General features: G+C 55.6%; 2 protein-coding genes across 5 annotated transcripts in view; one reads left to right on the forward strand and one right to left on the reverse strand.

The window, feature by feature from the left end:
- LOC123022947 (putative cation exchanger C521.04c) overlaps positions 1-3,957 on the forward strand; it is a 27,636-nt gene extending 23,679 nt beyond the window's left edge. For 3 of the 4 annotated variants that reach the window (XM_044429131.1, XM_044429140.1, XM_044429149.1), the window contains 5 exons: positions 504-652; positions 1,162-1,256; positions 2,130-2,208; positions 2,714-2,822; positions 3,429-3,957. In XM_044429131.1, coding sequence (XP_044285066.1) covers positions 504-652; positions 1,162-1,256; positions 2,130-2,208; positions 2,714-2,822; positions 3,429-3,502 — 506 coding nt within the window. In that variant the 3' untranslated portion in view covers positions 3,503-3,957. Of the gene's footprint in view, positions 1-503; positions 653-1,161; positions 1,257-2,129; positions 2,209-2,713; positions 2,823-3,428 lie in introns of those variants that run through there. The other variant, XM_044429158.1, reaches the window with a different exon arrangement.
- Positions 3,958-10,432: 6,475 nt separating this feature from the next.
- On the reverse strand, positions 10,433-27,196 carry KLHDC10 (kelch domain containing 10). Its single transcript, XM_044429216.1, has 9 exons — positions 27,044-27,196; positions 22,434-22,655; positions 21,689-21,843; positions 19,625-19,773; positions 17,670-17,754; positions 16,259-16,322; positions 15,318-15,365; positions 12,977-13,116; positions 10,433-11,831 (listed from the first exon to the last, which is right to left on the reverse strand). The coding sequence occupies exons 1-9, from the start codon at positions 27,180-27,182 to the stop codon at positions 11,622-11,624; spliced, it is 1,212 nt and encodes a 403-aa protein (XP_044285151.1). The 5' UTR covers positions 27,183-27,196; the 3' UTR covers positions 10,433-11,621.
- Between the last annotated feature and the right edge of the window lie 15 nt (positions 27,197-27,211).

Here is a 27,211-nt window from a genome sequence, read left to right on the forward strand (position 1 = left end):
GGGGGGGGGCCATTCTGCCCCCTTCCCAGGATCCCCGCGTGCTTCTTAGCGCAGCTGCTGGTCGGGGAGCTGGGCCCATCGGCTGCAAATGGGTGCGCAATTGCGTGCCTGTGCACACAGACTCCTCAGTCCCCATTAGGGTTCATTTAAGCGCCACGGGAAGTAAAGCCGCCCACTTAGCTCCTCATCTGGATCGCCCCAGATAAATTCTTCTGCCAGTTTGCACCCTCCCGCAGACCTGGCCCGGCCAGGGGAGAGGTGGTCTGCAGTGGCGATCGCCCTGCGGAGCGTGCTCCGTGGAGATTTTCCCCGGCACATCAGTTAAGCCAAAGAAAGGCCCCTCCCTTCCGGGTCCCCGATGGACTCGGAAGGCTCTCCGAGGTGGAGCTGAGGCAGCCTCAGCAGGGCTGCCAGCCCGAGCCCGGCAGCAGCCCAGGGCCGGGGTGCGGGTGGCCGCCGCGTCGCCGCCAGTCGCCCGCGAACCCCTCGCCTTCCCCCCGCAGTGCCCGGCCACCACCACAGCGCGGTGGTGCACTGGTCGCGCTGGAGGGCCATGCTCATCCTGCTGGTGGCCACCCTCGGCATGTCCGCCTGCGCCGACCTGGCCACGGAGCACATCAGCCCCATCCTGAAGCACTCGCCCGTCTCGCAGGTGAGTGCGGCAGCGGCCGGCCCGCTCCGGAGGTGCCCAGGGGCCCTGCCCACTTCATCCTGTCCGGGAAGCTCGGAGGAGGCGGGAGGCTTGCGTGGCGGCACGTGGCCAGCAAAGGCAGCGGCCGTGAGCCGAGCCGAGCCAAGCCAAGCCAAGCCAAGCCAAGCCAAGCCTGGGCCACATAGTCCAGCCTTTGGGCGGGGCTGGAGACCTGTGGGTGTCCACCAGGGCCTGCCCCCGGTTTCCTGGCCCAACGGCCAGTTGTGGGGAAGGGCTGCCGCGTTCGGCAGGACGGGCGGAGCGACGGCAGGGCCGCGCTTGAGCCGCAAGCTGAGCCTCGCAGAGGCCTTCTCACCGCTTGGGGCGCAAGAGCTGGGTGGCCACCGCATGAGCTGCGGGTGGAGGAGGGGGCATAGCCCAGGGGAGGCATAGCCCTGGGGGGGGCAGGTGCAGGCAGGGTGAGCCAGCCGGAGGGGCTGCTCCCTGCCACAAACCAGGCCTTCCCCCAGTATTTCATAGGCGTGACGGTGCTCGCCATGGTGCCTGAAATCCCCGAAATCGTCAACGGCATCCAGTTTGCCCTGCAGAACAACCTCAGCTTAAGGTGGGTCCTCCCCGGCCGGCTTGCGTGCCCATCGGCTTTGTCCCCGAAATGCCTGCCGGCTCTCTGGTCTGTTCCACCACCACACGCCCCGGATCTTGGGCATCCGGTGTCGGGATTTCGAGCTTCCCAGGGGAGGGGAGGGGAGGGTGCTCGAAGCAGGCGGCAGCCAGAGGGGTGCATTTCTGGGTGGCTCATGTTGGATTTGTGGGTGATGCGGTCACTGTCCCCACGCCCAGGCCTGTCCCGCTCTGTGCAGCTGCTTCAGTGGCTTCCTGGAGAGCTGGGAACGGTGGCGTGTTCCGGGGCCCCCCCTCGCGCTGCACCACACACCACACGTCCTTGTGGAACGGGCCCCCGAGGCAGGAGGAGGGAAAGGCATCCAGGGAACAGGCACACCAAGGGGCTGGTCTGGACCCCATAAAGAACCCGGAAGTGGGCGCCTCGGTCGAAAGTCACGTGCAGGGAAGTGCAAGGCCGGCCCAGGTTCCCCTGGGCCTGCACCGCTGACGCGGACTGGCAGCACGAGTTCCCTGGGGGTCTCCCTCACCCCAAGATCGAGCCGGGGACCCCTCTGCACTCAGAGCAGCCGCTCTGCCGTGGTTCACCTTGCAGGGCCAGGGGGGCCATTTGGTCCGGCCTCCCGGAGAGCTTTCTGCGCAGCCCGGAGCTCGCAAAGCACGCAGCCGCGGGCCCCCGCAGCCCCAAGCCGGCCCCTCCTGGGGAGAGGCGGCTGCGGCGGCCGGTGCAGTTCCTCTCGCCCGGCTTTTCTATGTGCGCTGCTCCCGACCTCTGCCCCGCAGCCCACACAGCCCTGCGACCCCGACCTCTGCCCTGCCGCCGCTCACCGCCTCCTCCCGCGCCTTCTCCCTCCAGCATCGAGATCGGCAACTGCATCGCGGTCCAGGTGTGCATGCTGCAGATCCCCATCCTCGTGCTCTTCACCATCTTCTACGTAAGTCTGGGCGGGCAGCAGGGTGGCCCTGGCGGTCCCCGCAGGGGAAGCTCGGCGCGTGTGGGGCCTGGAACGGGCGCCCCCCCGAGCCGCCCATGACGGCTGGGCTGTAGCAGATGCCCAAACGGCTGGGGAAGTGGCTGCATCGTTTCCCGGTGCCGAAAAGACGGTGCTGCCGGCACCAGGTGAGCGTCTCAGAGAGAAGCGTCCATAAACTTGGGGCTGTCACAGATCAGGCAGTGGCTCAGGTAATGTTGTCCCTGCGGGTATTTTGCCACCATCTGTGGAGCGTGAGGACATCTCAGATCAAGGGGCGTTTAGATAAATCGGCCACCGGAAAGTTCAGTGATGAATCTTCCCAAGAAGAGACGGGACGCAGATTTTTTAATGCGGAGGTCTAAGCATTAGAAGTCGTCTTTTAGTGGGCATTCTGTCCAGATCTCCAGCCTTGATGTCCTTCAACTCACTGGGTGGTCCTCCTCCTCCTCCTCCTCCTCCTCTGCAGCCTACAGATTTCATCCTGGTCTTCAGCGACCTCCACGTCTACGCCAGCATGTTCAGCGTGGTGCTCATCAATTACATCTTCATGGATGGCAAATGCGATTACTTCCAAGGTAAGGACGCCTGGATGTCTGGGGCCCAGGGCTCCTGCTGAGGTGCTCAGCCGTCGGCCGACGAGGCTCTCCAGATATTTTGAACTGCAACTCACATCCTGTCCAGCCAAGCTGTAAACTTCCTTCCTTCCTTCCTTCCTTCCTTCCTTCCTTCCTTCCTTCCTTCCAGCTTTTATAAACTGTCCCTCTACTGGCATCTCAGGACGGTTTACAGAAAACAAGTAAAATGGGAATTCAAATGGCACAGCATGCAGTGCTACAATAATATAAAGCACATTACAACCAATTAAGCATTAAAATAACGGGGAAATAAAAAGGTTTTCGCCTGGTGCCAAAAAGGAAAAACAGCACTTTCACATGGTTTGGGGTGTGGGGCAGAACGTAATTCATGAGGTCAAAGGAGAACGAAATGCAGGCATTTTGGCATTCAACCCCAACCCTAATCCACCCGGGTCGTGCAGTGTGTAAAAACACACCTTTATCCTGATGCAAGCAGCGGGGGGGGGGGGGGACGACGACGACGACGACACAGCCTCTGCATCGCAGCGCCACGCTGCGGCCCCCCCGGCCCCAGCGCTGACCTGCTCCCGGTTCCTCCCGCCCCAGGCACGGTGCTGGTGATGGTCTACGCCATCCTGCTCGCTGTCTACTACTTCTCCCCCTCTCCGGCGGGCTGCTGAAGGATCGCCCTGTGGGGCACCCCATTCCTGCCTGTTCGGGAGGCCGGTGCTTTCCACCAATTCCTGGGGACACAGGCCTGCCTTCTCCAAAGTCCAGAAAAGCCACCGACTCCCATCAAGCGAGAGACGCTCCTGCGGACTTCTTCCAACTCTGTTCCCACAACACGTCAACGTTTTAAAAAAAGATGCTGGCGCAGGAGTCGCACATGGTGCTGGCGAAGCCCTATGGACCCGAGAAGGAACTTGGGGGCAGAAAGGAGGCTGCTTCCCCGCTGCAGAAAACGGTTCCTGAGGACCAGAGAACTCCTGTGGTATTTTTAGGCTCTGTCGTGTCTGTTTCGTCCGTCACGATAGCTACCTCATGTCCTCGTGGTGGCCCTGCGCGGCAGAAACGCCTCCAAGCAACGCGGCCACCACTCTGTAGACGGAGCACAATAAAAAGAAGTCTGTTTTGAGTGAGTTTTCCTCGGCTTGCCCTTGGGAGCTTGTTTTGGTTCCGTCCCACCATGGAGGGGTCGTCGTCCTTTGTCTCGAAAGCGCGTTTGTGTGGTCCCTTTCTCCTCGGTTTGCTCGCCAGCCTCCCTGGCAGGCAACAAAGATGTTATATAAGCTGAACAAGGGCAGCTCGGTGGGTGTCTGTTTCAGCGTTCACGTCTTCCCTGATTTGATGCCTTTCAGAACCTCTGGGCTGGGAGATGCTGGGAACTGACACACCTGGGGAGCACCAGACTGAGGAAGGCTCGTTTCATCCCAAGTGCAGAGCTGCCTAAGCCAGAACCGTGGTGGAAGTGACCGAGGGATGCACTCCCTAGTTTGGTTAGAAACAGAGCGAGTCAGAAGGGGCCTCCCGGGCCATCTAGTCTGACCTCCGGCACCAGCCGGCTCCGCTCACATGCCCACCATGTGCACGTCCAGCCTATCCTTGAACACCCGCACTGATGGGGCCTCAACCACCTCCCGGGGAAGCCCATTCCACACCCTTGGGGTCCTGACTGTCAGGAAGCGCTTTCTGGCATCCAAATTGAACCTTGTTTCCCTGAGCTTGGCTCCATTGGAGCGTGTCCTGCCTTCCCCTGCAGGGGAAAACAGGTCTCTCCCCACCTCCGTGTGGCATCCCCTCACACACCTGTATGTCGCCAACAGATCCCCTCTGAGTCTCCTCCAGGCTGAAGAGACCCATTTCCCTCAGTCTCGCCCCATACCCCATCCCCTGCCAACCGGCCACCAACCTTGTGGCCCTGCGCTGCACCGACTCCAACCGGCTATATCCTTCCTGTAATGAGGGGCCCAAAAATGAGCACAATACTCCACTTGCGGGTGCACCAGAGTTGTATAGAGTGGTAGTAATACCTCTCTCGATCTAGAAGCCACACTTCTGGCTATGCAACCAAGGGTGGCATTCGCCCTCTTGGCCACCGCATCACACGGCTGGCTCATGTTTAGCCTGCAGTCGACCGGCACCCCGAGGTCCCTTTCACAAGTGCTGCTCTCCAGCCACTTGTCCCCTGACCTGTACTTATGACACCCATCCCTATGCCCCAAGTGCAAGACCTTGCACTTATCCACATTGAACGCCATCCTGTTGTCTCCCGCCCACTTCCATAGTCTGTCCAGATCCTTTTGGATCTGGAGTACCTGCTCCTCAGTTGTGACCACTGCTCCAGTTTTAGTGTCATCTGCGAATTTGATCAGCAGACTGTTCATCCCTTCTTCCATGTCATTTATCAAAAGATTAAACAGGATCGGCCCCAGGACAGAGCCCTGGGGGAGCCCGCTTGTCACTGGCTGCCATCCCGATGCTTCCCCGCTAATGGTTACCCTCTGCGTTTGGTCAGTCAACCATGCCCTAGTCCACCGGACAGTGTTTTGGTGTATCCCAAAACTCCTCGGTTTCTCCACCAGGATATCATGGGGCACTTCGTCAAAGGCCTTGCTGAAATCCAGGTATAGCACATCCATGGCATCCCCTCCATCCAGCCATCGCGAAACCTTGTCATAGAACTCCACAAGGTTTGTCTGGCAGGACCTGTTTTTGCGGAAGCCGTGTTGTGTGGCTGCCAGCCTCCCTTCCCTATCCAGCATCACTAGATCTCTCTCTATTCTGAGCCTTTCCATTGTTTTTCCTACAATGGATGTAAGGCTAGCCGGTCTGCAATTCCCCGTGTCCTTTCTACTGCCCTTGGTTGACTGGCCGTGTGTGTGAATGTGTGGGCACGCACACACACAGCTCTCTCGGTCCCCAGTCATAGAGCTGCCCTTTCAACATGTTGAACAGCACAGCTGCCCCAATCTAAGCCATAGAATAATGGAATCCTAGAAGAGTAGAGTCGGAAGGAGCCATGAAGGTCATCAGGCCTAGCCCCCTGCTGTTGCAGGACACCAGGTTACACCATCCCACTCAGGTGGCTGACAGTTTCTCCTTGAGTGCCTCCAGTGAGGGAGAGCCCCCACCTCTCCAGGCAGCTGGTCCCACTGTCCTATTGCTCTGACGGTGAGGAAGCTCTTCCTGATGTCCAGCCTGAATCTGGGTGGTCGCAACTTGAGCTGATTCTTCCGTGTCCTGCACTCTGGGATCAGCAGGAAGAGATCTTGGCCTTCCTCTTTGTGACAGCCTTGGAGGTACTTATAGAGGGATCTCATGTCCCCTCTTCACAGCGCAGTGTTTCCAAACCCTGGATCATTTTGGTTGCCCTCCACTGGACCCTTTCTAATTTACCTGCATCTTTCTTACATCTTGGTGCCCAGGACAGGACATGATACAGTAGTCCCCCGAAATTCGCGGGGGTTACGTTCCTAAAGCCGCGAGTTGGGTGCCAGCTGCCCAGGTGGTGTGGGCAGGAGGGCCGGGCCGGGCCAGGGGGCGGGTGTGCGCACATGGCGAGGCAGGGACGGGCAAGCATGCACAGAGATGGCTTTCTCCAAGCGAGTCCAAACGCGGAGGAAACAATCGCCTTGCGAGTAAGCCACTGCACGGAGAGGCGCCGGCTTACTTGCAAGGATATCGGCTTGGAGAAAAATCCCGCGAAGGACAAGCCATGAACGCTGAACGGTGAGCTCATGGGGGTATACTGTGTTCCACGTGAAGTCTGACTAGGGGGCCGCCTTCCCCGGCCTGGTGGCCTTCTGGGGCATTTGGGCTGCAACTCCCAGAATCCCCATCCAGCAGGGCCACTGACTGAGAATCCTGGGTGTTGCAGTCCAAACGTGTCTGGAAGGCACCAGGTTGGGGAAGGCTGGCACGGGGGAACTCCTACTCCTTGTGACTTGGAAGTCTACTTCTAGTAATGCATCCCAGAATAGCATTGGCCCTTTCTAGCTGCTGCAGCACATGGTTGGCCCGTGTCCGCAATAGCGCCGAGCTCCATGCCAGCCTCTTGCAGCTGGCAGGGAGCTGGAGTGAATACGGTGCGAGGACCGCTGCGAGGAGGCACCCGGCAGAAGTGCAGGGCCGGAACGGGAAAGGGGCGGTGGGGCAGGGAGGCCCCAGTGGGGGCGGAGGAAGGAGCCGAGGGGGCAGCGGCTGGCAGTCCTGGACGCCGGGGGAAGAAATTGCCTGTGCGCTGAGAAAGGCACCTGCGTGGGGCGATCCTGCTTCTGAGGTGGCAAGCAGCCAGGTGGAGCGTGGACTGGGACCCGGGACCGTCAGCTGGTTGCTGAGGGTCTTCCAAAGTTTGCTGGCCTGGCTCAGCGTCTCGAACCAGGTCGTGCCCTCGAGATGCTTGGGGCTCTAGTGTCCAGGGCTCCCGACCGTCAGCTGTGCAGGCTGGAGCTGACGAGGCCTGAAGGCTTCAGTGTTTGGACGGCTGGCCATGGCAGAGCTGGGCGGCTGAGCCAGGCCATGGCCTTCTCCGCCTGAAGCATGGGGGGAGATGGTGCTCTCTGCCTCCCTGCAGAGAAGCTGGCCCACGCGGCCAAGGAGCCCTGCTTCGCAGCCAGGAGCCGCTGACGCTGCGAGGGCGGCAAAGTACCTGAGGAAAGCAGGGACGCCGTGCGAAGTACACACACCCCCGTCCTCCTGCCCCTTGCCGCCCCTCTGCGGCCCCCAAATCTGCAACCTGGGGCAGCTGCCTTCGTCTGCCTCCCGGAAGGGCCAGCCTTGGATCCAGCCGTATATAATTGTGTCCCCCCCCAAAAAAATACACATTTAGGACCACTTAAGACACACTGATGGACACAAACCCTTTGCTGCAAGATTAACACCTCTGCAGAGTCTTTCTAAAGAATGAACTTCCTTACAAAAATTTATGCTGCACTTTAGCCATATCTGTCTGAAACACAAGAAATAAGTTGAAAGCCCTGATAGTGTACGTTTTAAGTTGCCTCTTGGAAGCTCAGGAGCATTCAAACGGCTTTACTTGCCTTGAAGGACAATCAAGCTGGTGCCAGGGAACGCTTTCTGGGGAGAGCTTTGCACAATGGCGTCACCGTGACTGGGCCCCCCCCCCCCCAGGGTACCCCAGGTGCCAGGTATACCCAGAGAAAGTCCTCCATTGAAGATCCTGGGTTGGGGCTCCCTCACATGGCTCCTGCAAATATTTCCCAATTTAATAAACCCATTTTCAGACATGCATTTTTATATACCCGTAATACATAAGAAATGCAAACAACTTTCTAGCAGCTCTATATAAGCTTCAACAAATGGGAGTCTGCTCGCTAAAAACGCCTCTCATGCAAATATCAAAAGCATTAAAAAGTCTTCAATCCATCACACAGGAGGCGTTTATCCTCCCTTTTTTGCAACAGCAATCGTTTAGCTGCCAAAAAGGCACAGCGAATTCATTTCTGCTGATCTTTTCTTAATTGCCATGAAGCGGAGAAATCATTTGAAAGAGCCCAAACGCATCATTACAAGGGGGGAACGCTTGGCTCCGCAGCGCTGCAAGTGAGGAGGATCCTGGGATTGTTGTGGCTCACAAGCTGAACGAGGGTCACCCGTGTGTGTGGCTGCAAGGAGGGCAAATGCTACCTTAGGCTGCATCGGTAGCAGCAGCACTTCCAAATCATGCGGACTTCCAGTTCCGTCTTACGCAGGCCTGGCTCGGCCTCACCTGGAGCGCTGCATCCAGTTCTGGGCACCACAGTTTAAGAAAGATGCAGAGAAGCTGGAAAAGGTCCAGAGCAGGGCAACAAGGATGATCGGGGGACTGGAAACTGAGCCCTGTGAGGAGAGATGAAAAGAGCTGGGTATGTTTAGCCTCGAGAAGACTGAAGGGAGCTAGGCTAGCATTCTACAAGTGCCTGAAAGGCGTTTACATGGAGGATGGATGGGATCCCGATACTCTTCCGGGAAGCCAGGTTCCAGGTGAACCTCAGGAAGAATGTCCTGCTGGAGCAGAAAGACACTGGAACCCATGACCGGGGCAGGTGGTGGGCTCTCCCACACTGGGGCATTCCGGATGCAGCTGGGCAGCCCCCTGGGAGGGATGGTTTAACTGGGAGTCCTGCACAGGGCAGGGGGCTGGACCTGACGGGCCCTTCCAACTCACTCTCACGATTCTCGAATGCTAAGAGCATGTCCACCAGTGGACACTGTTCCAGTGTAAGATGCTTCTGTGTCATCATCTCTCCAGCAGCAGCGGCAGCAAACTTTGCCAAAATGTATGCTAGCGGCCGAAATACACCGCAAATGCATTAGAGGTGTTGCAGGGTCCAATCGACACGAGACAGCCGGTTCTGCTGAATAAGGTGCAGCTGGAGAGCTGTGCATGTGAAAGGCCCAATTCCACCCCACTGTAGACGCCTGTGCGACCCAGTGCAAGCCAGGCAGCGGCACCAGGCTGCAGAGGCCGCACAACCCAGTGCGGGATCGGAACCGGCAAGCAAAGCCCTTAGACTTCGTCTGCGTGGCCGCACGGTGATTTTGCAGAGTGGGCAGTTGCAGTTCTGTCCCACCGAGAGATTCTGGCTATTCAGTATGCAAAAGAAAATCCAACTTCGTAATTCACTCCCGGGGCAGAACGGAAGGGCTGGTGGCCCTGCAGCTGGTGAGCCCCTTGACACTGAATGGCTTGCCGGGGGGGGGTGCAGTGTGGCCAGAGGAATCCTAGCGCGCGGTTCCAAACCGTGGTGCCTCTGCTGACTTAGAAAGGAAAGCACACTGTGGGAAGGAGCTCCTGGTGGTGGTGGTTTGAAACCGCAGCTGGGAATTTTCAAGGAGCGAGGAGACCTAACGCCTCTTGGCAGTTACTCTTTTTAAATGTGGCCCGTGTTCTTCTTTCTTCCAGTTCCCCTGCAAACTGTGCCTGCCCTGGCAGGCGCAGACTTTCTCCAGCAAGTTCCCCTCTCTGCTCCCTGGTTCTCGGCGTTTCCCTGCCTCCGTGCCTCACCCGTGCCTGCCTGCGAGCCTCTCACATCAGAGCACAAAGGCCAGTTTATCGAGTGTGCAGAATTAAAGGGGTGAACTCCCCTTGGAGTGCATCCCTTCGGGAAGGCAGAGATGGATGGCACCTCTGCTTCTCCACCCCCCCCCCACACACACACACACCCCAAGCTTTAGGCACTTGGAAAAATAGCACGGTGAAAAGAACGAAGCTCAGACCTTCATTTTGCTAAGGTCTTGCAGTCTATGAAGTGGCGCGGTAATGGAAGTTTTGCTACTTGCCTTTCCTCTGAACTAAGCCAGGTCTCGGCTTTGCTTCAACTGGACGTGACTGGGAGAGAAGGAACTCAGTGGTGCAGCAAGGAGACGTCCGGGAACGGAAGTGGAGCACTCATGCACAGCCCCGTTGAGCATCGAGCGACGGACTTTGCTACAGGATCACAGTCCTGTAAAGATGGAGGGAGCACTGCCACTGACCACCCCCAGGACTGCAGTCCCTGGGCTGGGCCAGGATGTGAATGAGGTGTTATATTCTCAAATGCAAACATACAACCCAGGAACAGCAGCACTATTCTTCCAAACTTGGAAAAAAGACAACAGGATTCACTAACGGGCTTTCATGTAGATTTTTTTTTAAAGAACAGCTAAAATCAAAACGCGAGCCCCTCGGGCTAGCTACGATGCTCGGTTGGGTGGCCATTTTGGTATACATTCTACACAACTGGTCTGAACAGCCGTTCGGAACACAACAGTTAAGACACAGACATCGTTTCCTTTTCCAGCATTTTTAAAAGGCAAATACTGCTCACAGCAAAACGTCGGGTGTCTTGCCTCTGCACAAGAAAGGAAGAAGACACACCAGTGACGACACGGCACTTCCTGGGAAGGAACGACCCGTCATGAGGCGGCCCCGTGGTGGGGAGAGGCAGCCCAGCAAAGGGGGGGCCCAACTGAACCAGCCTCAGCGGGGAAGCAGGACCTTGGCTCGCGGGCTGCGTCCAGACTCGAGAGGAGGCCGACGGTTGTCCAGCTGTACGTGTGTGCACACTCGCAACGGGGGAACACAAGCACTGACTCGGTCACGGTTCTCCTCTTCTCTCCATTACCTCTTCCAGTGCGGGACAGAAACGGGAACCGTGGCTGGGTGCGCAGCCCACTGCTCTGGACCACCTTTCCGGAGAGGCGGCTGGGCTGATGCCAGTCGTGTGAATACAGGCCTTGATGGGAAGCTCCGAGATGGAAGGGCAGAAAATGACAACATACGCGACACCAGCCACATCTTACGCCCACAGAAGACACTGCGCTGGTTTGGTTGCTTTTTTCACTTCGGAGCCGCGAGCATGGCGAGAGCCACAGTCGGTCCCGGAACGGGCCCGCTGGCCCCTTCCACGCAGGCCGCAGAAATCGCGGCGGGATATTCTAGGCAGGAAAGCCTTTCTTACAGAACAAGAACTAGGAGAGGGGGAGGGGAGGCAGAGTCTGCCCCCCTCCCTACCGAATCTACAGGCATGCAGCAGAAGCAGTACGGATTAGTTCAGCAGCAGTATCTTTAGTTCATGACGTACTTATTGGTATCCATAAATTAAAAAAAGGTTGACTTCCATAAACTTTAAAATAAAAACTCACAGGAAAGGCATCTGATGTATTTTGCCAGGTAAGGCTTCGGAGCAGAGCTTCCATCTCCTTAGCAGCATTCTTTGCGACACTCAGAGAGAGAAAGCACAAGCGAAAGGGAGGACGAGAGGAGTCACTTTTTAATTTAGTATTTAAATAAGTGTTTGAAATTTAAATTAGAGGGCCTCATTTCAAGCGCTCAATGAGTCCCTCTGTGAGTCCGAGGTGCAAAAGCTGCGATCTGGTGAGGTTTGCTAAATGGGGGAAGAAAACCAGGAGCTTCTCCCAAGACAGTTCCAGGAGGCTGGGCACCACCAGCCACATCTTGAAGAGAGAGCCAGTCCGTTTGTTCCGGATGATGTCCACCACGCCTCCGTGGACGTACATGCAGCCGGCCTGCGCGGAAGCAGAAGCGAGACGCGGTCACTGCTTGGGACACACGGGGACTGCAAGCGCCTGGCTGCCTGCCGAGCTGGAGGTGCTGCTCTGGGAAGCCGGTTCTCCAGCAAGCCAACCTGCCTGCTCTCAGCTCTGCATTGTGGAGGCATTCCGACGGCCGCAAAAGGAAATGGCGCAGCATCCTGGATGGGGGCTACAAGGCCTCCCACCGGACTGCCCACGGGCCCCTTATTTTGACCTGGACCACAGCCAACGGGCATGGCCTCCTGCCAGCACAGCCCAAGACAGAGTCTGCCCCCTGCCCCCTTCCCCGGTAAGGGCAGCAAGCTGGCCGCTGGCAGAGCTCGCCCCTGCGCACCTCGGGCTCCTCCCAGGCCACACGTGCCTCGCCAGCCACGCAGGATGGAATGGCGCAGCTGCCTGAGAAGTCGCGGGCAGACACTGACTTGTTCACCCAGGGAGGGAGAAGTCTTTAAAAAAACAACGCTTTGCTCAAGTCTCCTTGGACTGGGAGAAGACAGGAGACACATGGAGAAACGTTTGAGTGGGGGAAGAGGCATGAGCCCTCCAGAGCAGCTGGACTACAGCTCCGATAATTCCCAGCCAGCACGGCCACTGATCTGAAGGTACCAGCTCATGGGGGAAAAACCAGGGATCTTGGCAGGGGTGGGTGGAGGGCAGGGAAGTGCCTCAGAGGTACGCAGCACACACCTCTAAAATGACTCATCCCACCCCCTGCGTGGCAACTCCCCCGGGCAGCACCTGTCCTTGCCCTGGCACCCCAGCACAGCCGCGCCTGCCCTTCCGCTCCAAGGTCCGGGCCCCTGCGTTGTCTCCCCACTGGCAACCATTGCGTATACATGGCCGCCACTGCCCAGCAAAGCGCAAGAGGGACCGAGGCAAGAAGAAGCCGGGCTCCCGGGAGGAAACCAACCCAGGGATTTCTTGGAACAAATCACAGGAAAACCTGCCGCAGTGAAGTTAAACACCAGAGCCGAGGATCACGCTGCGTGCGTTTGGGTACGTGGATCCAGCTCTGCAGCAGACAGGAGGATGCACAAAGGCAGCGGAGGAATGACCAGAGAAGCGTTCGTCGAAGTTACCCAGGACTCGCGGAGGGGCTGATATTTGCGCCCACTTACCGGAGTCACAGCAGCGCAGTGGAAATAAACCGGCTCGGGCATCGCTGCTGGGAGTTTCACCCACTGGAAGGACTGCAGATTCAGCTTCCAGATGTCCCCCAGGATCACTTCTCCATTGTACCCTCCGCAGACAAAGACATCTGAATGGACAGACCACAGACAGACTTCGATTTTCACTCGGGGGAATGGTCCCCACACGTGTGGCCCAAAACAGAACTCTCTTTCCCCCAGAACAGTACTTGAGAACTTCTTTGAACAGCTGTGGTGTTGTGGGTATTGGAAAAAACAGGGATTTGGCGCCATTTTTGTTGTTCTCCCAGCGGCTTTTGCAAACCTTTTCAGAGCCTTTTTAGACTGGCATCTTGCCTCTTTTGGGGCGTTGCCAGACTCAGGCTGCCTAAGGGGGAGACCCTGTGCAAGCACATTCGACAGTGCCCGGGATCTCCAGCCAGAACGTTCCACGTAAACATCCTAACAGACTTAAATCCAATTGTTACCAAGTTTTGGTTGTCCACATAAAATTAAAAAATATACAGTGTAGAGTCGTGTGCACATTCCTCACCACGCAGCGAGCCAGGGTGGTGTGGTGGTGAAGGGCACGGGACTGGGACTCAGGCAACCTGGCTTGTAGTCCCCACACAGCCGTGGAGCCAACTGGGTGACACTGGGCCAGCCACAGACTCTCGGCCCAACCTACCTCGCAGGGTTGCTGTTGTGAGGGTGAGCTGGAGGGCAGAAGAATGATGCAAGCTGCTTTGAGTTTGTTGGAAAAAATGGGATATTAATCTAATACATCAATCATAAATAATTCTGATTCCAGTTAATGGATTCCCTCTGTTAAGAATCCCAAGTTGTGGGAGAGCATTGTTATTACCATTATTACATTATTTTATTTCATTCCTAAGCCACCTAATAGCTGAAACTCGGAGGCCACCTGTGGAGCCAGAAGAGACAAACTGACAATGTGGGTCTGGTCTGTACTTCCTCATCCACATCAGACCCACGCTGAGGTTTTTACCTCTAAACTCATAGTGGCCATTGTTAACCGAAGGGGCAAATGTGAAGAGGGACTCTTTCTTCCTAATCCAGCTGACAAGCAGCTTGAAAAGAGGCTGGCTAGTTAAGTAGTGAAGTTAGGTACTATTTCTTATCAATGAATAAAAATGAAAAACTTGAAAGCGAACAGAATCAAACGCTGTCCACGCAGCTAAGCGAGCCAAGGGGCAACGGGCCCCAATTCTCATACGATGGCAAACCGTGGGCCGAGTTAACCGCTGCGTTGTTTCGCCCCTCAACAACACCGCGCTCCCGAGTTTATGCATCTTGTGCCACCGCTTATGAGCCAACGATGCGGGTTGCCGATTAAAAACCGAAATCGCTGATGCGCCCACTCGGCATGCCTGCCCTTGCCAGCTCATGCACAGCAACTCGGGTTAATTAACCGCGCTCTGCAGCTCCATGTGCAGCAGGTCCAGAAGCCAAGCAAAGGAACTCAGGTGTGACCTAAGGTCAAATATCCTGTTTGGGACCCAAAAGGAAAAGCGCTGACCAAAGAGATGAAATAAGCTTCTTATTGGCAGGTCTTTGATGGGAATTTGGATAAAACTAATTCATCGCTAACAAGCGCCGAGATTAAATTACTTTCTTGGTGAAGCACTACATCACCAGTTCGCCAGAGCTCTCGCACATCTCAGGCTGCAGCTGAGTGTTATCAGGCTCAAACACCCGCGCTGCTTTTGACTTCTCTTGGGACAGCTCAGAAACGCCCTCCGGATAAGACACTGTCCTCAGCTTTAAGAAAGGAAACGATCTGTAGAACTCTGTTCAAAATCGGGCTTCGCTTATTCCACCCACCAATTTGTATTTCGGAATACATCCTATGTTTTCAAACCGTCTTGCTGTCATGTCAGTACGACTTGGTATTTGAAGGGAAAAAAACGAGCTTGGCCTGGAGAGTCCAGCACTTGCGGATCGTGTCAGTCTTCAGAACGGGGAGAACGCTGCGCGCAGGCCAGGAAGCGGCCACAAGATGGGTGCTCACTGCAGGGGCACGTGGCTTTCCAGGGAACGCCAGATGGAGGCCCCAGCCCTGCCCTGCACGGAGTTATTCTCCCACTCATACCAGCCTTTAGTTTCTCTCTGGATTTTCCAGCACTGAGTGACCTTTCCCCCTCGCAAGTTAGAATGTTCAGGAACAACATGTCAAAACACCGCAGCAGCTCAAGGATGTGACTATACCTCCAGCACAGGGAGACTTACAGGCAATTTAACCTGGTTGGGATTTTGCCCACCATAAACAGGAAACCTTGATAATAGCATGTCCCAAGTTGGTCATTCTTACCGTTTTTTATCTGTACACAACTGTGACATCTCCTGGCTGCCGGGAAATCTGCAGAAGAAAAATGTGAATGTGAGCGAGCAGAATTGGAGAAACACTGCTCAGTGAGATGAGTTTCTCATGATGGGGGGGGGGATAAGGGGAAAGGGGCTTATCCAGAGAAATCCCCTTGGTCCTGGGTGTGAAGCACTCTCAAGCAGTTTGAAATCGACTGCTCTCTTATTTTATATTTTTGAAAGAAGAAATAGAGGGGAGTTGGAGAATATGCCTACTTCTCTGAAATTTGCTCAAGAGGGAAGAAGTATTTGCTCAATTTGTATCACAGAATTTGTATGCAGACAAGGATGTCCGCTATCACCACTGTTATTTATATTGATTTTAGAAGTGTCAAATAGAAATATTAGAGAAGATATGGATATTAAAGGTGCTAGAATTAGAGACGAAAGCTATAAAATTTGTATCACAGAATTTCTATGCAGCTGTATGTTTTTAAATAAAAAGCTGTTTGTGCAAGTATTTGCATTCACTGTGGTACGTTCTTGAAGCAAGAGACACGAGTAAGATTATAGCTATGCCAATATAAAACTGGGTGGGTGGGAATGGACATCCTCTTCTGCACCAGACTGGCCATTCTGATTTGAAACATTATAAGAGAAACTAATCTGAAGATAAAGTAGGAAAGCCATTCTCTGTAGGGAAGGAAACTCTCTCTGCAGGCCAGCTGAATTTGCAGGTTTTCAACTCTTCACTGATCTCCAGAATGTTAAAAGAAACGTTGTTTAAAGAGAGAGCGAGCGAGCGTGATCGCAAATGGATCAGAAAGGCACCCTTGGTTTAGATGTCTTCTGGAGCCGCGGCATACATATGTTCGCATGCACGATTTTCTGACTGCAAAAACGTTCTTTTCAAGCCCTTGCAATGAACCTTAGCTTCTAAAAACCTACCTTTTTTATGGGGCTTGGTTGCAATTTCCTCCCAGGTGTTTGTTTCAAGGTTGTAGGCATGAATCTTGAGCAACACAAAGAATGCAGTTATAACCAGGCGTTAAAAAGGCGACAGAAGAGAACAACGCTGTGCCCAAGCAGGTCTCTGACAGGAGCAGCTCCTCTCCACCACAGGCAAAAGGCACTCAGAGCGCCCAACCAGGACAAATCAGGTATGCACCAGGTTTTCTGTGCCTACTGAAAACTCACCTTTTCAACAGGCGCTCCTTGGAAAGTCACTGCATCCTGTATGAGGGCTGGGCTTTGTACACCACTTAGAAATTTGTTTAATAAATAGGTAGTCTTACATAAATGATGCAGTTCCTGCGAAGACACGTGGCAACCCCGTCTGTCGGTGCCCAGCTTAAAGAGTCATGTGAACATGCACGCAAAGATAATTCTTGTCTGGCACACGACCTCGCAAGCCTCACATCCAGAGTGTGGCTGAGCTGGAGACCCGGCCATGCAGAGCCCACGCTCTACGCCTCTTTCGCAGCCTCCAAGAGAAGCAGAAAGCGAACGTGGCTCTGCGGAGTGGGTGCCTCCAGTACAACTGAGCGGCCTGTGCCCCCCCCCCCCCGAGTGCCTCTCCTGCATCAGGAACCCAGCCTGCCAGCAAGGCCTCGGCCCAGGCCTGAGGGGTGAAGGGGGCCGCGCGGGAGCCCCATGGCTCGCTTCAAAGGCGCCCCGCCCTGGCGAGACGCCTGCTGGGCTCCGGGCCGCTACTTTTGCCATGTTCATGCACACGGATGAAATCAGAAATTTATGTAGTTTTCAGCGAAACCAGGAGGGAAGGCAAGTCGCCGCACGACAGGGCTGTGTCAGAAGCACGGACGGCACTGAGCTGCCCTGGAGCTCCTAAACCAGGGACAGGTCCCTCTTAGCCAAGCCTGGCCTGCCAGACCGACCCCTCCCCCAGCCTCATTCCTGGCCAGCGTCCAGTGACTGCCGTGGCCGCACACGAAAGGCTCTGCCTGTGCGGAGGGCGACGCGGCTGCCCTGAGCCGGGTGCTGGCTGGAGAAAAGGCGCACACACCCAGCAGGGTCCCCAGTGCTCCCAGGGATCCCAAAAGGAGCCCCAGCCAGGGACCACCTGGCACCAGGGGGTGTGTCCCCCCCCACCAAATCATCCGGCCAGTGTAGGTTGTGGGGGTGGGCCCAGCACCCTGTTTCAGTTCTGCACGCTGCCCTAGCCGAGGCCGGCTCGTGCACCGGGTTCACGGCCCTCTGCGTGAGCTGGGACGCGAGTCCCAACCGCTTGCTGAACCACACCGGGTCCTCACGCAGCGCGTGGCGAGGGCCCCCCCTCTCGGCGGACTCCCCACCCACCAGGAATCCAGCTGCCGATGGCCTCCCAGAGGACTTGCCTCACCTTGTCCAAGGAATAGGCTGTCCAAGAGGTTCCTCCGCCCAGGATGTAAATCCTCTGGCCGTCATGCGCGATCTCGTGCCTGTACCTGAAGGGAGAAGCCACAGCAAGTAGAGAGCCTTCCCCACCTGCTCCTCACGTTCAAAAAGTAACGGCCCTACGGTCTTGATCTTCGTGGCGCGTTTTGCCGGTAAAGGGTCCCATGGGAACACGATGCGTCAAGAGCTCAGCATGTGCCTCCCCATGAGTCGTCATTTCGCGCATCCCTCAGCTCCACAGCAGAGGCCACTGCCAAAAGGTCTGCTGGGCGGAGACGGGGCGGAGGGGCTCAGGCCCACCGGCAGGGCACGCGCTCTGCACGTGGAAGGGGCCAGGTCTGCTCTCCTGCAGCATCACCAGGCAGGCCTGGAAAAGCTCCTTCCTGCAAATCAGCCTCTGCTGCCAGCCTGTGCGGACAACACTGGGCTGGCAGTCCAGCTCAGCACGGAGCCACTTCCGAGGCAGAGAAGGCTGGGCAGGAGAGCTGTCCGAGGGCGGGGCGGGACCGTGAGGCGAGGGACTGTCGCCACGGAATGGCAGGCCCCCCCCACATCGCCGGCGAGGGAATGGCTCAGGTGGCCTGCGCACGCAAGGCCTCTGAGAAGCAACGGGGAGAGGACGCGAGGTGGGCCACGCCGGAGCAGACCAGGGCCTCGCCCCGTCCAGCGCCCTGTTCACACAATGGCCAGCCAGCTGCACACCAGCAGGAGGGGGGTGCGAGAGCTGCACCTCGCCCACCCAGGTTCCCCAGCAGCTGGCAAATGCAGGCATCCGGCCTTCGGTCTTGCAAGCAGCAGAGCCATCGGGATCAGGAGCCCCCGACGGCCTTCTCGGCCACAAATCTGTCCGACCCCTTTGACAGCCCTTCAAACCACGACTGCCTCTCGTGGAAGTGAACTGCAGAGCTGAACGATGCGCTGCGTGAAGAAGCCCTCCCTCTGATCTTTCCTGAGTGTCCCGCCAAAAAGCTTCGTGGGATTTTATTTATTTATGTAAAGCATTTTTATGCCGCCCCCTTTGCAACAAGCCTCGGGGCGGCTTACAAAACAGTTAAAACAGATAAATATTGAATAAAGTTCAAAAAAAAATCCGGATACTTCTCAGCATCTCGGCAGGATGGTGCCTTGGACAGAAGAGGGGGGGAACGGTCCCGCTTTTCACTTCCTGTACATCATGCGTAACTCTGCACCCCCTCATGCCTCCCCTTTGCGCCTTTTCTCCGAGCTAAACAGTCTCAGCTGCTCTGACCTTTCTTCACACAAGAATGGCCCCAGCCCGTCGATCATTTTAGCTGCCCTTTTCCAGACTCCACGATATCCCCTTTTATGCGCACCAACCGGAACTGCATGCGATACGCAAAGGGCAGACACAGCCCGGCCCCACGCAAGAGCAGTGTGCCAGTGGCCGCTCCGCCGCCAGCGCCTCTGGTTGCGGGGCCCTGCCTGGAGGCTGCACCTTCCTCAGCAGCCCTGCACTGGACTGGCCTTTTCACCCAGCCACCCACCCCAACCCCGAGCTCCTTTCCTCGGTCAGCGGCTGCTCGCTCACGGCCCATCACCGTTCCTGTGCTCGCTGCCGTCACGTGCCCTCGATTCCATTGTTCTCCTCCCCGGAAGGAAGAAAACGCTTCTTTGCCATTGTGATCCTCATAACAATAACCCTGTGGCGTGGCTGAGGCTGAGAGGCAGCGAATGCCCAAAGTCACCCCGTCGGTTTCACGGCTGCCGGGCTGCAACCCGGATCTCGAGCCCCACCGCAGCACTCTTTGCCGCTGTACCCCACTGGCTCTCGCCCGAGAGCCCCTCGGCCACACACTTGGCACTGGGGGCGAAGGAGAGGCCAGGAGGGAGACGGCCCCGCAGGACCAGGCCCAGCGGCTGCCTCCGTGCCAGGGATGGCGCCTGCCTGCCGAGGCTCACCTCTCCTCTGGCATGTCACAGTGCATGTTGTTTGGCTTCAGCTGGGTCCATTCCCGGGTGTTCAGGTCCAGCTTGTGCAGATCCGTGCTGTAAATGTAGCCCGTGGTTCCTCCAAAGACATACAGGGACCCGTTAATGATCGCCATGGCCTGAAAGGAGAAAACGGGAAACCCCTGCTAGGAAAGCCCATCGTGCAAAGCGGCCCCACGGCAGTCCTCCCGAGCACGCAGACAGACACCTCCGTCCCAAAGGAACACGAGGGGACCGCGGGTCCTGGGTTGGGTGGGAGTTCTGGGTTCACTCACTCTGCCCTGCCCTCCCTCCACAAGGGGGCTCAAGGAGGGCTGCCAGGCCATCCCCCACACAGGCCAATTAGCAGGGCAGGCCTGCCGCCATCACGTGCTCTCAGACCAAGCTCAGGCGACTTTGCTAGTACATCCCAACAGCCAAGCATTGAGCACCCTTGTTCTGGACCTCCAGATCACCAACAAAAGCACCAACTGCTTGTAGTGCCCCTTGGCTAAAGCAGATCACCAATACAGAGGAGTGTGTATATGTCAAGAGACATCACAACCGAACCCGCAAAAACCGTAATGGACAATACAAAGGGCCGAGCTCCACGGCCAAAGGATTACAGTCGGGGCCTGAAACAATCTTTGGGTTGTTTGGTCTCCGTTCTAACTGCTGCAGCCAGTTCTCTTCACAAAACGCTCGACTTCTGTGACGAACACAGAACTACCCTAAGGGTGCAACCCTCTGTAAGTGGAGGCAGACAAAAGCCCCACAGCTCACAGCATGGTCCGCAAGTAATTGCATCTGAAGTGAGTCTGCTCAGAAGCACGATGCCCCGAGCTCATCTAAGCAATTCAGCAATCGATCCTCGTGGAGGCATCGTCTACACTTCTTGGGAGCATCTTGTGGTGGGGGGGGGGGTGACAAGCTTTCTTTAGAAGTCAGAAAGCACGGGGATAAGGGTTCCTGCTACCCCACAAGTATCCCAGGGCCAAAATCACCAGTTCCAGAATTCCTATCACCACTGCCTCTAAGCATCTTAACCAAGCAGCCACTGCCTCGACCGCTTCTAAGGATGCGAGATACTGGTATCATAGAATGATTAAGTCCACTGGGGCCACCCCGCTGCTCAATGCAGGATCCAAAGCATCCCCTGAATGCCTCTCTTGTGGGAGAGCCCACGGCCTCCCGAGTCATCAGCTCCATTGCTGCGTTGCTCCTGCAGTCAGGAAGTTTTTCCTGATGCTCGGCCAGGATACGGCTCCCTGCAACTCAAGCCCGGTTTCTGTGTCCTGGGCTCTGAGGTGACTAAGGGGAAATCCTGTGACAGCCTTTCACGTACTTGAAGAGCGCCATGCTGTCTCCCCTCAGGCTCGTCTTCTCAGGCTACCCACGCCCAGATCTTCCACTCTCTCCTCACAGCCCTTGGCTGCCAGTCCCGACCATCTTCGCTGCCCTCCTCCAACTTTTTTCCAGGTGGGGTGTCAACAGTGCCAGTATCATCTGCTCAGGACAGCAGGAGTTGTTGGCAGCAAGAACACCTGGGAGTCCATAAGCCACATCTCCCCGCCAGGATCCACCTTGGCGCACTGCCTTCTGGGAAAACCAGTCCAAGAGCCGCACCGTATAACTGACCACTGACAGCACCTGGTACTCTGGATCTATCTCTAGGAGGGAATTATCGCCTGTCCACAAGTCTGATCTTTATGACTGGGAAGCGTTCCAAGAACCACCACAGTTTTACAAATCTTGAGTGCGTGTCCAGCCTTAGTTGTGGTGACCAAAATAGGAAAAAACGCTACATACGTTCTAAGGCACCTGAGTTTGCGCCCTCTTCCTCAAGGCTAAACCTGAGCAAACTGTGGCTCCAGTTCAGTTCCTAAGCCTCTTCATCTTAAGTCCAGCATGAAGCTGGTGCCGCTGCATGTGCTTCAGCAGCCTCGAGGCTCGGCGGCCCCAGGAAATACTAGACATCCTGTTCCCACCTCTGTGGAGCACAAGCTTCTCCGAAAAAGCTCGCTGCTACCTGAGCTTGAAGAGGCCGCTCCATACCTGTCCATAGATGCGATTTGGCTTCTTTCCGCGGCAGTTGAACAGGGCCCAGCGCTTGTACTTCACGTTGCAGACGTGCACGTCGTTGCCGTTGCTCTCGCCAAATGGGATCCCGGTGCCCCCAAAGACCAAGAGGTTATTGCCGTGCAACACGACTGGCAAGACAGAACACAAACAGCTAACGCACGAGTGCGGGACCCGCGATTCCACCTTAGCAAAGCTCTGCGGTGCATTGTCTACTGTTCCCGGACAACCGAAAAGCGGCGCTGCCGTGGGAGGGGCACAGAGGCGTCGGCACCATCGCCCTGCTAGCTAAGGGCTCTACTGAGCGAGCAGCACACGCAGGAGCCGCTCCTACGGAAAAGGAACGAAAGATCCAAAGCACGCGGCCCGATGCTTGCTCACTGAGGGGCCACCTGCTGGAATCCGGGGACCAAGACAGCGGCCCCACAAGCAGGGACGGACCCTCTGAAAGCGTAGCCACAGTGCAAACGGGGCCCAGGGAGCTCTCGGCAGCCTGCGCCTACCCAAACTCAGCTCCGCCTGGGCATCTAAGATACGCACCACTGCATTTCAACAGAGCAAGTTTGGTGCAGGGGCGACAACACAGATCAGGGCCTGGTTCAGAGGAGGCCCTTCGCTCCAGTCTCGCTCCGCGGCAGCCCTCACGCAAACGGGAGGCGCAGGCCCAGCTACGACCGGGCCCCACCCAGAGCCACCGAGGCACTTCACCCCCTGCACTTACGCGACATGGAGGCCAGCTCGCGCGGCATGTAGCCCTCTGTGCCCATCTGGTGCCAGGTGCCGGTCGCAAAGTTGTACCGCCAGAGCTCCCTGAACAGCGGATAGTCCTCGTTCTCTGGCCCTCCGGACTCGTCATAGTCGGGATTATACCCTCCAAACACATACAGGTTGGCGTTGTCTGCGACGCAGCGGTGGCCGCTTCTGGCTGGCGGAACTCTGTGGCCTACAACAGAAGCATGCCAGTTTGTGAGCAGGCAAGGAGACGGGCTGGGAAGGGTGGGTGGCCCAGCGGAGACAGACGCCTGGGGAGGCCAGAGGCAGGCACCGCGATACAGAGGGTGGGCCAAGGGTAGGTATACGGCCCTGGCCAGGTCATGGAGGACCGCGCACCGCGGACGAACTGGAGGCGTGCGTCTCGCCAGCATGTATCGGCACCGGGAACTGGTGCCACAGGGACTGGGACAGGTTCCGTGAAAGCTGCAACGTCGAGGGAGGACATTTCAAGCCCCTACGAGACTCAGTGTGGCCTGGCCAGTCCTGCATGCCTCCTTTTGGCCCGCCCTGTGGAAAGGTTCGCCAGCCAGCAAAGTAGCAGCTCCACTTCTATGACATTAGGGACAGATTCAATTATTGCAGCTTCCAGTGAATTTGAAAAGGACTTTTACTTTCAAAAAAAAGCAGACCTCATGATTCTAAGTATAAGCCACAACTGATACATAAACCACTTTTCCAGAAGGCTCCAGTGACCAGAGGTAAGGGGCTGCAGCCCGTGACATGGTCCCAGCTGACTTTCCAGCCACCTCTGCCTTCCATTCATGTTTCCCAACCCGCAACTCTCCTGCTGCCCATGTACTCAAAGAGGTTCTTTTTCTTGCTGGCATTCACTGGCTTGCTGTTCAAACACCCAAAACAGAACCCTCAAGCAGAAATGTCTTGTCTTTCGGATGCAAAACAAGACAGCACGCTTTGCTGGGGCAGTCTTGACCACATCCTGACCTTTCTAATGTTGCTTTGCAGAAGAAAAAACTTCGGCTACAGAATCCTGCTCAGGGAATCTTAGCTTAGTAGCAGGGCTGAGACGTCGGAGAGCCTGTGAGGCCTTGCCCCGGCCCTGTGAGGGTGAGGAGGAACAGCCAGAACCTCACTCCCCAACTTCTACCACTGGCATATAAGGGAGAGGCCCTCTGGCTTGTATCCCGGGCTGCCATGCCCTGGGCAGCTGGGAACACACTCTGCCGGATCTCTTCCAGCCTCCAATTCACCTTGTGTGTTTTTCTCTGAATTGTTGCTTCTGATGCTACAAAAATGTTTATTTGTAAGCTGCTTTGAGCAACTTATATGAACTACAAAGTAAGATATAAACTTTTTAAAATAAATATACCCAGGAAGAACATAAGCAATTGCAGCAGCGACTCTGTCCACAGTCACTTGGGAATAAAAGCCACTGAGCACGGCACAGATGCAGTCTTAAGATTCAGCTGTGCATGAGAAAAGCTACAATAGAAATGAAGGCAATCCATGGTGTGGAACTAGCATGGTCGCAACACGGTTTTTTAAGGCTGGTGCACGATAGCAGCAAAAGGACTATTCTTGACTTGATTCTAGTCAACGGGAATTATCCACTGGACGAAGTGACAGTTGGGGGGGACCTCTGGGGGAAAGCAACTATGTCATGCTTGAATTCTTGATTCTAAAGGAAGGAAAAACATGAGGGTTTCAGGAAAATCACTTTTAATAAAAGTTGAACTATGGTAAGTCAGATCCCGTGGCAAGCAACTCTAATGAGAAAGGGGGTCCAAGCTGGGAGTTTAAAGGAAATTCTACAGACACGAATACAAACAATTCCAACAAGAAAAAAGGGTTGAAGACAACAGAAGACACTAATGAGGCTTCCCAAAAAGCTGAGAGAGAACCTAAAAGCAAAAAAAGAACATATATGGGAAGTGGAAGGAAGGCCAAGCTACAAAAGAGGAGCACAGGCAGGCAGCACAGAATTATTGGGATGGCTAAAAGCGAAGGGATGGGCTGAAGTCAGCAAGGGAAACTGAACACCCTGTTCTTCAGATACATGCACAACAAGAGAACGAAGCAAGCAGTGGAAGTTCAGCCACTTGATCAGGGCGGCAAAAGGATAACAGATGACAAAGAAAAGGCAGAAGTGCTTAATTACGGCTTGACATCGTCTTCTCACCAAAGATCTGCGACCTCCCTGGCAAAGTGGAGGGGAAGGATTCAGCTCGAGACCGATGAGCAAATGGTCAAGGAATACCTAATTACTTTGAACTGCCACCAGTGAAATGTGTCCCAGAGCTATAAAGATGCCGGCGGGAAAACTCTCGGAACCACTTTCTATTTCCTTTGAGAAACACGGGGGGGGGGGGTGGAACGCCAGGTGAGTGGAGGGGGCTAATGCTGTACCTATCTTCAAAATGGCAAAAAAGAAGAACCTGGGAACTACAGACCAGTCAGTCCGACGTAAATCCAGGTAAAATTCTGCAGCAAATTATAAAGCAGTTAGTCTTCAAACACCTTGAGAATAATGCAGTGATTGTTACAAGTAAACATGGATTTATCCAGAACAAACTGCCAGACAAATCTGATCTGATGTGGATGGTGGGAATGCTTTGAACATCCTACATCTTGACTTAAGCAAAAGCTTCACACGACGATATCCTGATTAGCAAACTAGTTCGAAGCGTGCTAGACAGAACAACTATCAGGTGGATTCACGGTTGACCACAGAGCTGGACTCAAAGAATGTGTATCAATGGCACCGTCTCAAACTGAGTGGGGTTCAAACCTAGGCCCAGTGCTCTTCTACACTTTTATTAAGGGTTTGAATGAGATAATGGTGGGAATGCTTATCAGATTTGCGGATGACAGAAGACTGAGTGGGACAGCTAATAACCCGGCAGACAAAAACACATTTCAAAGTAATCTTGCGACCGGAGCATAAAGCTGGGAACACCAAACTAACGTCAAGTTCTGCACCAAGGACAAAGAAACTAAACATATAGTTATAAGATGGGAAATACTTGGCTCAACAATTCTGCAAATGAGAGGATCTTGGAATTGTTATAGATCACAAGCTGAAAATAAGGCAACAATGAGATATGGCTGCAAAAAAGGCAAATGCTATTTAGGCTGCATTAAGAGAAGTATTGTTTCTTCAAATCACATGAAGCTCTAGTTCCCCTCTGTTCAGCTCTGGTTAGGCCTTATCTTGAATAATGCATCAATGTTCTGGGTGCTACAGTTTAAGAAAGATACAGGCAAACAGGAAGAGCGTCAGAAGAAAGTGACAAAGATGATTGGGGACTGGAAACAAAGCCCGCTGAGAAGAGACTGAGCGAAATGGCTGGGTTTGGCCTGGAGAAGAGAAGACTGAGAAGAGGCATGCTAGTACTCTTCAAGGACTTGAAAGGCTGTCACAAAGGGGACAGCCAGAATCTCTTCTCTGTCATCCCAGATTCAAAGTACAGGACACAGAATGGCCTCAAGTTACAGGAAGTCAGTTTCCAGCTGAACATCAAGAAAAACTTCTTAGAACAATGGAACTGATTAATTACCTATGGACTTTAAGAGCTCTCCTGCCATAAAGGCATTCAAGGTGCAGCTGGCCAACCTTCTGTGGGGGATGCTTTATCTTGCATTGAGCAGACAGCTGGATAGTCTTACTGGGCCCCTTCCAACTCTATGATTCATATACCAAAGAGGGGATGGAGCTCAGCGGCATCCCTAGGAAGGGTTGAAGCTGTAGAAAATTATATCCAGTGTAGAGAAAGTGCCTCAGGAGATTTGTTTTCCTCCCTTTTCTCCAAAGGAGTCACCCATGAAACTGATTGTGATAAGATTCAGGAAGTATGTAAAGAAGGAGCAAAGCTCAGGGAACCCAGGTTCCATTTAGATACCAGGAAGCACTTCCTGACAGTCAGGACCCCGAGGGTGTGGAATGGGCTTCGGTTATGCACATGGTGGGCATGTCGTGAGCGGAGCCGGCTGGAGCCGGGGGTCAGACTAGATGGCCCGGGAGACCCCTTCTGACGCGCTCTGTTTCTATGTTTCACGAGCACAGATGGAATTCACTTCTTCAAGGGGACTAGGAGGGCATTAAGAAGAGCTTGTTCAAATTTCTGCAAAAGGCTGTCGAGGCCTACCAGTCCCGTATACTACCCCCATCATGGAGGTGGCCCACAACAATTGCTGGGGAATATGGCTGGGAGGATGAGGGCTTCTCATGGGCAGCAGGCTGGCCGTTGCCTGAGCACCACATGGACGCCCGGGCTGATCCAGCACCCCTCTTCTCACGGTCTGCTTGCCAGCCTCGCTAACCGAGGCATTTGTTACGAGCAGCAGACCGGGACCTCGCACGGAGTACCTGGCCCGCACCAGGCCTGCCCCGCGAGTGCTCTCCGGGGGCTCGGGACCGCAGTTCCCAGCACCCCTCGGCACGGGGCGTGAAGCTGGGGCTGATGGGATCCGAAGCCCAAGCCACCCGGCGGGCACCCTTTCGGCTTGGCCGCCACTCGGGTGCCCGCGGCCGAGCGGAGAACGGCGGGGCAGCGGCGCGGGCGCGGGAAGGTCAACACGGGGGCGCCCCCCCCCACTCACCGCCTCGTCCCGGGCCCGGCGACAGCCTGACGAAACGGTTGAGGAGCCCCCCGCGCGGGGCCTGCGCCGCCGGCCCGTCGCCGCTGCCCCCGCCGCGCGGCCCGCGCCCGTCCCAACCCTCTTCGTCCGCCGCCGACATCGTGGCCGCGGGGGGTGGCCGCCCGCCGG

Source organism: Varanus komodoensis, unplaced genomic scaffold (genome assembly GCF_004798865.1).
Source record: "Varanus komodoensis strain SLA01 unplaced genomic scaffold, ASM479886v1 scaffold1, whole genome shotgun sequence".
Lineage (NCBI taxonomy): Eukaryota > Metazoa > Chordata > Lepidosauria > Squamata > Varanidae > Varanus > Varanus komodoensis.

Excerpts from the sequence above, each read along its gene's own strand:
- KLHDC10 (XM_044429216.1), bottom strand. The coding sequence starts at position 27,182 with ATGTCGGCGGCGGACGAAGAGGGTTGGGACGGGCGCGGGCCGCGCGGC. Across the intron at positions 22,656-27,043 it reads GCCGGGCCCGGGACGAGGCG|GCCACAGAGTTCCGCCAGCC; the intron begins GTGAGTGGGGGG and ends CTTCTGTTGTAG. Across the intron at positions 17,755-19,624 it reads TGTGACATGCCAGAGGAGAG|GTACAGGCACGAGATCGCGC; the intron begins GTGAGCCTCGGC and ends TTCTCCCTTCAG.